The sequence below is a fragment of the Toxotes jaculatrix genome, chromosome 10 (genome assembly GCF_017976425.1).
Source record: "Toxotes jaculatrix isolate fToxJac2 chromosome 10, fToxJac2.pri, whole genome shotgun sequence".
Classification (NCBI taxonomy): Eukaryota; Metazoa; Chordata; class Actinopteri; family Toxotidae; genus Toxotes; species Toxotes jaculatrix.
Genome location: NC_054403.1, coordinates 9740165 through 9752673, shown reverse-complemented (window position 1 = coordinate 9752673; position 12509 = coordinate 9740165). Strand labels below are relative to the sequence as shown.

General features: G+C 42.1%; 1 protein-coding gene across 7 annotated transcripts in view; it reads left to right on the top strand.

Annotated features, from left to right (window-relative positions):
• Positions 1 to 12100, top strand: part of gria1a (glutamate receptor, ionotropic, AMPA 1a) — a 44265-nt gene extending 32165 nt beyond the window's left edge. For 3 of the 7 annotated variants that reach the window (XM_041047635.1, XM_041047634.1, XM_041047633.1), the window contains 5 exons: positions 739 to 937; positions 1318 to 1565; positions 4718 to 4832; positions 9736 to 9870; positions 11933 to 12100. In XM_041047635.1, coding sequence (XP_040903569.1) covers positions 739 to 937; positions 1318 to 1565; positions 4718 to 4832; positions 9736 to 9870; positions 11933 to 12100 — 865 coding nt within the window. Of the gene's footprint in view, positions 1 to 738; positions 938 to 1317; positions 1566 to 4717; positions 4833 to 5554; positions 5670 to 9735; positions 9871 to 11224; positions 11229 to 11915 lie in introns of all 7 variants that reach the window. The other 4 variants (XM_041047639.1, XM_041047636.1, XM_041047638.1 and 1 more) reach the window with 3 other exon arrangements.
• Positions 12101 to 12509: the final 409 nt, after the last annotated feature.

The following is a 12509-nucleotide window of genomic DNA, read 5'->3' as shown; positions in this document are numbered from 1 at the left end:
GTGAATCATGAAAGCCTTTTTTGTTTCAGATTTGTGTCATTTTCATTGCGTAAGCCCCACCACTCTGTGCCTCCGCGCTTGTCGGGGACCCGATATGTTAGGCAACATGATTTTTGCTGTTGCTGTTCTAGCAGGCTTCTCTTGAGGTGAAGAGACATCCAGAGAGGAAAGACAGGGATTTGACTCAGGGGATTTTGCTCAAAAATCATGCATTTTTTTTCTCTCTCTCTTTTTTTTTTCTTCGGAAAGTGCAATTAGAGCACTGGCTAAGTGTTCTCCTCTGTCTATTAATCCCCAACAATTAATGCGCGTGGTTCCATGAAACATATTGGCAACTTTTCTTAAAGTGAGATTAATTTGGCAGGCAGGAAGCTGAGTGGGCCTTTGTGGAACTGGTTATCTTTCCTTAGCACATTGGACTAAGCTCTCCAAGCCTGGTGGAATGAGGAGTGTGTGTGAGTGCTGACGGAGTGTGAAGCAATGTAGGTCATTTGGATGGTGTGGACATCACAAGGTTGTTAGATTGATCTTCTGGATTTGAACAGGAAAAAAAAAAGACTATTTGCTATTTATTTTCCAAGTCAACACATTAACATATAATTCATTCTTTTTGTTGTCACGAATAAAATAACACGAAAAAAGAGTTTATGAGTTGAAGTGTACGTGACCATGTGAACATACAGCGTCTCCTTTGTGTCTATTATTGACCAAGCAAACATCCTGTCCTTCTGTTTTTAGCTCTCTGTCAGGCCGCATTGTTGGAGGCGTGTGGTGGTTCTTCACCCTTATCATCATCTCATCCTATACTGCCAACTTGGCTGCCTTCCTGACAGTGGAGAGGATGGTGTCTCCTATAGAGAGCGCTGAGGATTTGGCCAAACAGACAGAAATCGCCTATGGAACGCTGGATGCCGGCTCCACCAAAGAATTCTTCAGGGTGAGAAAACAAGATTCAAATGAATCTGTTTCCTGTCTCTGTTTCACATTAAAAGCCAGCCTGTGTTTTGCTGGTTGAACACTCTGAACGTGAAGCAGGATCAGAAGGAAATACTGGGTTTGCATTAGCAGTAATCAGTGTTTATGAACACTAACAATGAATTCAACAAGTAATTACAGAAATAAATACATTCTGTGGGTATTCCTGAAAAAATTCTGACCATAAATGGAATCAAAAATGGGATTTGATTTCACAAGATTCTAAGAAATATTACTTTCACAGTGTTACAGAGTTTGAAGTTAGATAATATAGTAGTCAGACTGACACTGACTCTTTCTTTGTCTTCCCAACTCTCTTGTTTCCAATATTCTGGTTGTCAGAGGTCTAAGATTGCTGTGTTTGAGAAGATGTGGTCCTACATGAAGGCGGCTGACCCGTCCGTGTTTGTCAAGACCACAGACGAAGGTGTAATGAGAGTCAGGAAGTCCAAGGGCAAGTATGCCTACCTGCTGGAGTCCACTATGAACGAGTACATAGAGCAGAGGAAACCCTGCGACACTATGAAGGTGGGAGGGAACCTGGACTCTAAAGGTTATGGCATCGCCACCCCCAAGGGCTCCCCTCTCAGGTAAACCCCTGCCACTGCAGCGCGGCTGGATAAAAGCCCTCGAGTGCTTTTATCGGAGCTCATGCATGAGCATCACACGTCACCTGTTCATTTGCCCATAGAGCTCAGTTCTTGCAGCATTTGCTCACTAATGAACACATACATGAGCTTGGATTAATTGATTGGTTTCTCCTTTTAGTGAAATTTCTCGCATTTCAATTTATTAATTCATCTTTTTTTTTTTTAAATCATAATAATAATCACTGTGATCAGATGTGGGAGGCATGCCATTACTTTTACAGTACTTAACCAGACTTTCTTCTTCTTTTGTTCATAGTTTGCACATCACACAGACATTTACAACTTCATCATGCCCATTTTCACCACTGAAGCCCATCTTTGTGTGTGTTTGCATATGTATGTATGCAACAAGCCTGTTCATAGCTGACTTGTGAGCACTAGCAGAAGTGTAAAGTAGTACTATGAGATGTCCCACACTTGTTTTCCTGCTGCCCTCCAATTAAATTCTTCTTCATGAGTAGTTACAGTGGTAGCTGGTTTCATGCGGAATCAGAAGCACCCCCTCAAACACACACACACACACACACACACACAAAATGTAAATGCACCTCTCACAAACCGGTGGGGCCCTTGAAGCAGGATCGCAGCTACCACATCCTATATGGCTACTTTCCCACTTACGCCAGGGCTCACACCTTGAATGTGAAGTCAGCAGAGTTGAATTTATTTTTTGCAACATTCAATGTGATAATTGATGTAATGAACGATAATTCGTACTTGATGTACTTCTGCCATCGACGTCCAAGAGCAGCAGCTGTCATTTCACATTACATTAACACCTTAACCAACTTCCCATTCATATTACCCTACTACAGAGAGAGCACAGAAGCTGGTGGCATCTGAAGCTTTTAATCTATCTCTAATAGGCCTCATTCGTTTTAATGAAAGGAGCCATATGGGGAGATTTCATTCAAACTCGCTGAGGATTCATTCAGGGTTCCACCTTGGTTGACAGCCAAAGGTCAGAACACGCTGTTTCCTATGAATTACTCAGAGGCTCTTTATAAAAGTCAGAAAAATTGGATTTTATACAGCAAGTAAGTGCTGTATTGGTAATAAGACAAGTGGTGAAATTAATATGCTCCCAAGTCATGTCGTCAGATTGGTCTAAATCTACGATGCAGCAATGAGATGCAGTGTTGAACTGCTGAGGATGGCCCCCATTATCTCCCTCTCTTTGTGTTAATTATTAGAGCGATGTGTGTTATTCTCAGGTTGCCGCTCTCGTCCATTCACAGATGTCTGATACTGAGTTTCATTAACAGATAACAAATATTCATGATTGGACATTTTATATTGAAGGAGGGAAATGTGAATGATTCACCTTTTTTTTTTTTTTAATGGCTGAAGTAGGAATCAGACATGAGTGAATCTCCTGTGAGTTCAAAGAGTTGAGTTCAGTTATACCTGCAGTGCGTTGCTAATGCATCAGTTTGTATTTTTTGTAAATTTTCAATTTGTTGAATATCAGTGATATCAGTGATATCAGTGATATCAGTGATCAGTGATCACCGATCTGACTCCCTTTATCTTTCGGGGTAGTGAGTTAGGTACCTAAACTCTGGGTATCTGCTCTTACCAATCAGATACCAGTTCTCTCCATTTCAGAAATTTGAAATCTTTCTTCATTGCATGGAACTTATTGGGATAATTCTTATTTAATGTTATTTTAAAAGCTATATTGTAATGGAATTGATAAATTGAGAAGATAATCAGAAGATTGTTCCAGAAGGAAAACAATTAGTTGACTAATGCATCAAATTTAGTTAGAACCCAAACTGGATATATGACAGCATATACCTTCTATTGTGTTTTTTGCAGTGCAGGTCGAATTGAAAGTTGCACTTTGAAAACAAAGATATTCAAATGCCATAACCCTTCATTTTTCAGGACTGTCTTCAGAGGACACTTTCTGATCAGTCTCTTTAATGTTCTGTACTTATTCTGTGCTCCCTGCTTCATTTCTTCCATGTATGATGTCCAGCCAGCCCCATGCCTGCCTGACTGTTAACCCCCATCCCACCTAACATACAGTAGCCTCCCTGACATCTGCTCGCCTTGAACCAACTGACCAAACTAACCAACGACCTGCAGGTCTCCAGACCATCCATGTCCACATACTTTGACTTCTTTCTTTCTGTCTGAGTCTGCTGGGCTGAGAAAGAATTCAGAGGTTTTACCAGCTCTGAGGATACCTGTGTTCCCTACAGCTGTGTTGTGCACTCAAGGTTGGGGACAAAGACTCTTCAGCGTCCCCTGATGAGAAAGGCAGAATGTCACCAAATTAAACTGTCGCTGCACAGAAGAACTGACACTGGTTCGAGGGAAAGTCTGGCAAAGGCTGTAATCTTTACTTCTTTTATGCAAATTCCGATTGCAGATTCTGCCTTTCTGTGATTTGTGGACAGAGAGAGTCTTTGTTCACAGCCAGTCAGCTATAGGAAATACACACACACACTCACCAGAGAGAGAGAGCAACCTTTTTTGAGGAGATGCTTTGGATGAGGTGGTCCCTATGGTTTCAGGAGTCCACCTATTGTTGGTCACTCAGTTTCCTTTCAGCCTGTTCAAGACCGGCTCACTGTCAGGTTCACTTTTCACTTTCCGTGAAAGTGAACCTGACAGTTAAAACATTCAGAGCCTCATTCTGAATTTGTCTCTACTTATCGTTTTAAATGAATCAGCATGGGCTTCTATTCACCAGGATACTGTTATGAGTTGAATATTGATCGGTTAGTTACCATAGCAATCTGTATGCCGGTGCCGCTGAAAGGAAATTACCATCTGTAGACAGACTTCCGTATCCAAGTCATCTCCATTTATAGTGTCTGCTCTGCCTTCCTCTGAGGCCCCTGCTTGGTAAAACCTGACTCTACTACTGTATGGGTGCTCAGCATTTCAGCCCCAACTAACATATATCGAACATGTGCATCTAAAACCAGTACTCCTGCTTCATATCAGTAGTTACATGCAGGAGAGTCTCAAATAGTAAGTCAGTGTTGTCATAATCACCACCACCATGCGACCAATCTTTCTATATATCTGTCCCATAGAGTGTCTCCTAATGGCTATCGTTTTATATTATTTTCAAGAAACCCAGTAAACCTGGCAGTGTTAAAACTGAACGAGCAGGGCCTCTTGGACAAATTGAAAAACAAGTGGTGGTACGACAAGGGAGAGTGCGGCAGCGGGGGCGGGGACTCCAAGGTCAGAGCCCAGTTTGATAAACCCTGCGGGTAACCCACCACCACTGGGAGTGGCGGGGGGGACGGGGGGTGTTGTGGGTAACCGGCAGGCCCACGCTGCATTTCCACTCGGGCAACACTTTATCTCTCTGTGGTGTGGGGGGCGAGCAGTGGAAAAGTGCTGGGGCAGAGGGGGATTATGTGGCCTGCGGTTGCAAAATTTGAAAACCACAGAGGGGGAAATTTTGTATCATCTCCCCTGCTTAAAGAAGATGAACAACTATTATTTAAAATTGATCAGTGTCTAGCAATTAAACCAGCTGGGCCCCTCATGCTCAGTTTAAGACCACTTTATTTTTCAGGTTTAGTTATCAAAATTGGCCCCGTTTCTTTTCACTAAAGGTAATATTGAGACGCTCATGTTGCATAAGTGAGGGTAAGCAGTGTGCCGGTTACCCAAAGTGATATAGTAATACACATCTACTGCCTTAGGGAGCAAGCCAACCAAGCTAGATGGAGTATTAATGCATATCACTTTGACTCTGATGACTCTAATGATTTCTATGCTTTATATATGTGTGTGCGTGTGTGTGGGTGATGTGTGTGATAAGTTGTTTTGTTTTTTTTTGTTTTACTTAGCGAGCATTAATGTGTGTATGTATTTGCTGCTCTGTGTTTCTGAATTAATAACATAAAATAACATGGTATAATATGTTATTTATGTTATTTCCTTATGGTTGGAAGAATCCCAGTAAACCTAGCGGTGTTGAAACTCAATGAGCAAGCCGTCTTAGACAAACTGAAAAACAAATGGTGGTACGATAAAGGGGAGTGTGGCAGCAAGGACTCCGGAAGAAAGGTTAGTCTCCAACCCAAACCTGTCACCTCACAGCACCACCCAGCACAACCCCGCCCTGATCCTAGACCAGCCCCAAGTCCAGCCCTCAGCCTCTTTTACACTGAGCAATACTCCCCCTGTGGTTATGGCAGAACTACCATATTGGCCCGAATATAAGACGACTAACCCTGCATCGTTGCATTTAAATAAAGATGCAGTAAATTACTGAAAGCAAAATAAATCAACTTAAACGGTCACATTTTTAATGTAAGTTATGAATGAGTAAAAAATCAGTGCATCAGTCATACTATCACCAGTAAGTTTTTTCACAAATGTAAAACATATTCAAAAATGACACCACCTGACTGATCATGTAGCCACAAGTGTCAGTTAAAAGAGCATAATAAATGCCAGAGTATCGTCACACTAATACGAATAAAGCCATCAGACTGGCTCAGGAATGTAAGTCACACATATGTTCATACCAAACCAATTAAGACTGTACAAGGGAAAGTTCTGACTGCACTGAATTGGGAAAAAAAGTCTTTTATTGTTTATGAATTCAGCTATTGATTGGCAATTTGGCCTTTCAAAACTTACACAGCTTTACTTTAAACTAGGCTCTCTGGAAATTTTGGGGGCTAATGAGCGCTAGCAGATATTAGAACATAGCTTGCTTTGCAACACTAAAGCTTAAAACAGCTCAGTCTGAAAGCAACAGTTCTGTAGTGCAGGAGCCTAACCTTTTAAAGAGAACATCTACTGTTGTAACTATGTAAAAAAGTCTAGTTCTCTTATGTGAAATGACCCCCACTTTCAAAAATGTAATTTCCAAAGGAAAACATCGTCTTATATTCGGACCGGTATTCTGGTGGCACACTGGTGTGAATTTCTTCCCACTGATGAACTTGTGTTGTTGGAGATGTAATGTTCATTACCAGTGTGTAAACAAATATTGTGTGGTGGATTAGTTAGAATTGTTGTTTATACTCTCATACACATAGAGACTCTAGTCACCATCTAGGTGGAATAAACACTCCCCCCGAACACACACAGACACATACACACAGATCAAGTGTTATGATAACCTTGAGTTTGTACTGTAGATTAAATATAAACAAAAGTAATTTGTCAGAATAAATCTCCCTCCCAAGGAGAAAAAGAAAGAAAGAAAATGAAAAATAGAAGGACATGAGGGAGACAGATGATGACATTAGACCATTGGACTTTACCGAACCCTCCAAACATGTTGAGCTGTAACCTTTGTATTCTGTCCCTTATAATAATTCTGCCCCCAGCTCTCACTGTAGATCATGCATGTGTGGATGCAAACCCTGCCAGTCTGCTAAATCGACCCCCGAGTCACACTAAGTCTGCCACTGTTCCTTGCATGCATTTGTTATCCACTGTCTCAACAAGACGTTCTCCCCAACAGAAAAGCTTTTGCTGTTTAGCCCAGCTACCTCTGTCAGTGTCAGCTGGCCTTCTGATCTGTCAGCGTGAGATTTCTATCTTACATTTGTTTAGTTTAGTGCAGGGGTGTCAAACTATGTACTGTGATGGGCTCTGACTCGGGAACATATTACAGATAATCTTAGAATATATTTTAGGACTCTTAACATAGCTAAAGGCTCATGCCAAGACATTCTGTAATTTGATAATTTAGTAGAATATGATGTTGTTGGTTTACTAACAGCACATTTGGTGATATAGGCCACATTTTAATTGGTTTTAATTGTCTTTCTGAGAACAAAGTTTTAATACAAACACACACACACACACTCACAGGGGATCTAAGGATATGGCCACTAGGATCAACTTTAGCAAGCTTTGTGGAAACAGCTCCAGCAGATAAATCAGCCTCTCAGTCCTCCATAGCACATAGATTGACACACATGCCCCTAATATAAAAGCCTTATTTAAAATCACATAATACTACTGTATATGGCAGGGTTTATCTCAGCCCAAAGACAGACTGTATTCAAATGCAAATTTGCCCTTGGAGTTAAAATCTGTTAATCTAAGTGAACGGACAAATAAAAAGGCTGAATTTCAGTGGTGGCTAGAGATCACTGGGGCTGATATCCTGTGCCTCACTGTGAGCTCAAATGCATGTCAAGGCATAATAAAGTGTAAACAGTCGGAACAGAATAGCTTTCCACGTGGCAATGATTTCTTCAAAGGGTGCAAAGGTATTCCCCAAATGGATTTACATGAAATAGCGTCCCTTTATGCCTCATTGTTCCATGAACTCCAGTTAGATTTACTGATTTAAGTCTTAATCTTAATGATTCCATTTCATTACAGACTTTAAATAGGCATAAGTGTAAGTAGGTGCCATTGCAAGAGAGAATAATGACCTATAATATGAAGCAATGTCAAACTAAAGACTTGTTTGTGCTGTCGCTGCATGAATGCATGTTGTGGGTGTTTATACACTTTACCTGTACGTACCTGTTCCCTCACAAAATGTAATTTGTCAGAAAATAGTCATGTGTATGAGTGATTTACCTCAAGATAGATATTGTGTAAAATATTTAGGAATGTATAAATAAGTCATAAAAAAAATCTGGGGCCTGTCTCACAAAGCTATGAACACGTGCACATGCAAGAAGCCCGGGGATCAGAGAAACACAAATACGTTTGTCTTCTTCGCTTATGAAGAAAGAAATGACACAATGAATAAATATGAAGGAAAAAAAAAAAGAAAATTAAAATGTTTCATTAATGTTGCCTCTGTTGATGTAGAGAGGAGCACTGCAGGAGCATGATTTGCTAAATTAAAAATGACTTGATGAGGGCCTGTGACCAAAATGTAGCTTGAATAATCACTGGGAGCTAATTTTCAGTGTGCAGACATTCTTCTTTTTTTTAAATTAAAAAGGGCTGATTACTTCTCGTCATTAGGGCGCAGTCAGAATACTTCTTATTTATATGATAGTGTCATCGCGAAGTCGCCTCACATTCTCTGTCTCTGCAGTGATGGACTCGCTGAACGAACTTCAGTGCAATTAATATGCAGCAGTAGAATTTATTCATGGGTTTTCCAGCTACCTACTGTACTTGCTATGAAAAGCTCTGGTTTATGGCCAGGAAGGAACACTACCTGTACTACAAATTATTTATGATAATTGTTATCTGTACCCACGGTAAAATGTGGCAGAAGCTGAATGAGCATTCCCAGTATTCATGTTAAATGATGCTTTGACCTATAATTACCCTGCGGTAGGTATCAGGCCGTGCTGTCAAAAATTTACTGAGCCCTCTGACGGGTGACACCATTCTCTAACCCTGACCCTAACATACCATTGAACTGCATCTGAGCCCTCGCATTTCCAGCATTTTCTAGTACCTACTGTATTGTTGAAAGCCCTGTGCTGTAGTCACAAATCTTTAGTATGTATCTGATATAATAAATTCTCCCAGGAGTAATAAAATAAAGTCATTTTACCCATTTATATAAAGTTACTCTGTGGTCTTCAGTACCTGTCATTTTAAGGTGAATGCTGTAGGATTTTTGGCTCAGTGTCTCCTCACAGTTAATAAGTTTTCGACCATATATCTGGACAAAAGCTTCTTCCAGGTTTGGTCTGCATCTTTAATTACTTCTTCATCTCTTCCTTGTTTTGTGGGATCAAAAAGCCAGAGTCATATCCAAAGTTATCCAGCTAACATATTAAATCCTGCTTTGTGAGACAGGCCTCTAAAATGTGTTATTATTAATGTTTTTTGTTTGTGTGTGATTATGTGTGTGTCTTGTCCTCTGGTGTTGTATTTTACATGTATGATTGTTCAGGCTCATCTGTATACTGTGTATGTGTGTGTGTGTGTGTGTGTGTGTGTGTGTGTGTGTGTGTAGTCTAAGGTGTGTATGTGTTTGAGTGTGAGTATGTTTGTGTGTTGTTTTTGCTGTAATGCATTTCAGTTTCAGTCCCTTGTGATTCCTTTGTGTGAGACCACTGTTTGTCTATAAGTAAGTGTGTGTCATATGTGTGTATATATCTGTACAGTATTTCGTATTGCTGCCTCTCACTATTGCTCCTCAACACTTGGCTCTGTCCCCTCTTCCTCCCCATCCTCCCTCCAGGACAAGACGAGCGCTCTGAGCCTCAGCAATGTGGCGGGAGTCTTCTACATCCTGATCGGCGGCCTGGGCCTGGCCATGCTGGTGGCACTGGTGGAGTTCTGCTACAAGTCCAGGACCGAGTCGCGCCGAATGAAGGTGTCCACCGCGCGAGCCGCTGCTGCCTCAGCCGCTCAGGCCTTTCACTGCTCAGCCTTAGACAGTGGTGCTAGCGCCCCCTACACAGAGCTGCAGAGCTACGGCCTGTACGCCAACAACACTGTTAAGATATAAGCGCAGAGCACAGCCACGGGGTAGGAAACGCTGTGATCAAGCCATGATAATGATGATGATGATGATGATGATGATGACATCCGCCTCCTCACACCCCCCGCCCATCTAACCGTGATCACAGTAGGGCCTCTCAAGGCTTCCACCGCAGTGCAAACGCTCTCCTGTACCTCTCTCTACCTCTGCCGCTCCCTCGCTCAGACTTTACGTCACTGATCTCCTGCAGTGTTGTCGAATCACTTGATTTTAAATTGCCCTTATGCCTGTTTCTTCAGGTTCTTTGAGTTCAGTCAGGTTTTCTCCATGTTAGTATCACAAGGTTGTTAGCATATAGCATTTCCCTTTAGTTTGTCCTCAGGAGTTACCTCCGGGAAAAGACTCTACCCTTTACCCTGCATTATATCGTCCACATCTAAATATGAAATTTACATCAAGTCACTTTTCCTGTCGGACAGTGTAGAATTTACAATTTGCAGGACACATTTCACTTTTTTTTAATTTCAGCTTACAGAAATGTTAATCTCACGCCTCTAGTTAAATCCGATTTCTACAGTCGGTACAATAATCTCGTAGCACATATGCACAAGTGAAGATATTTCACTTTGCAGCACAGGTATAAAGGCAATTTGAATCACAGTGGTACGTCTATCTGTCCTCTGTCGCTCTGAGCAAATCTCTCCCCTGCTCCTTCTTCTCTTTTTGCTGACTGTCTTGCAAACGCAGGGCCCATTGTGGTGAACATCCTTTATATGTATACCATAAGGCAGGCCTGGTGCGGCTTACATGTGTTCCATCACTGCTTTAACCCCAGAACAGTCTAACTCAAATTGTTGTATGTTCAGAAATCTCAAAGTGGAGACTTGTTGCTTTATAGTTTATTGGGAGATGTGAGGTTTCTCCTCCGACAGCTGCGATATCGTAGCTGTTAGTCCTCTGCCTCGTGGATCAATTTACAACAAACAACCTTTGATTCATTCTTCCAACATCAAAGCCCCTTGGGACACATTGATATATTCTTCATGTAAACAGCGAGAAAAAAAAAAAAAAAGCAAGACAGGACCAAGACAAGGAGCGATCTACTACACGAATCTCTTATGTTTTAATCAGCCCGCGAAGAGGCACCTGATCAGTATGCTGATGAGACTGGCGAGGAGCCTATTAGTCCAGCGGTGCCTTTATACTGTTTGGCTTGAAAGAAACAACAACGCCGTTCCAATTAGAGGGCGGTGTAATTCTCCATTCCACATGCAGCACTCACCGGTTGCTCCAGGTTGCACTCGCTTTGCCCAATTTAATCAGCTATAGAATAGGGGAGGCAGGCAGACAGCAAAGTGGCACGTGCACACACACACACACACACACACACACACACACACACACACACACACACACGCGCGTGCATCACACATCATTAGGTCGACTTTCGAGCCCAGTGGCTTTTATTGTGCTAGACTGGAGAATGGAGCTATTAAACCAGTGAGTGAAGCCTCAGCTCCCGTCTTACTGCCCACACTTCGCTCTGCTCCTCCTGTTGCAAATTAGGACGTTGATGCACATCGGCCATCACCATAGTTTACCACCCACGAATATCACTCAGGCCTAGATAAGGAGGGTGAAAACTAGAACCCTACGACTCCTAACAGCCCATTCAGCACCTGGATTTCTTGGTGTGCCAGAACCACATTCAGACAGTGACAGCAACAGCTGCTTATGCTCATATATTCATATAATAAAGACCAGCAAAATAGCACAGGCTTATTTTTATTATTCTATAGCTGAAAAACCTTCTAAAGTGCATAATTCTGTGTCCTGATAGCTGCAACTGTTGCATAAGCTTTCTCTGTTGTGATTAGGACATACTGTAATGCATATCGGTGAGATACATACAAGTGTGGTGTGCACACTAACTGCAGTCTGTTTGTTTCTACAGCAGTCCATCAACGACGCCATGCGCTGCTCCACCCTGACCAGGATGAGTGGCAACGGGAGCGGCGGAGAGAACGGACGAATCCTCACCCACGACTTCCCCAAGACCGTTCAAACGCTGCCCTGTATGAGCCACACCGCCAGCATGGGACTGGGTGCCTCAGGCATGTGATCATCACATGACTGTGCTGGCGGCGAGGAAAATAGGCAGGGTGGGGCAAAAGAAGAGCACAAGACTCTAAGGACCTCAAAAATCATGGCTGTCCGGTTTGACCCCATCTATTCTCCCGGCTGTCAACGCGCCCAACTCGTTCAAGACTTTTACCTACTGCCAAAATGCACTCTCGAACCGCTCCTTACAAACTACGAACACAGACTCGCAACATTTTTTTTTTAAATAAGTGGATGTTTGAAAAAGAGATACCGAAAAAAAAAAAAGAAAGGAAATGTGCTGCAATAAAGAATCCGTCAGCGGGGCGTGTTTTTGAATTTTTTACGGTGTTCATTTATGTGTGGAAAAAAAAAAAAAGAACTTTATTCTTCAATGTGACGCCTGCGCTGTGCCATTTCGACGGAGCTGT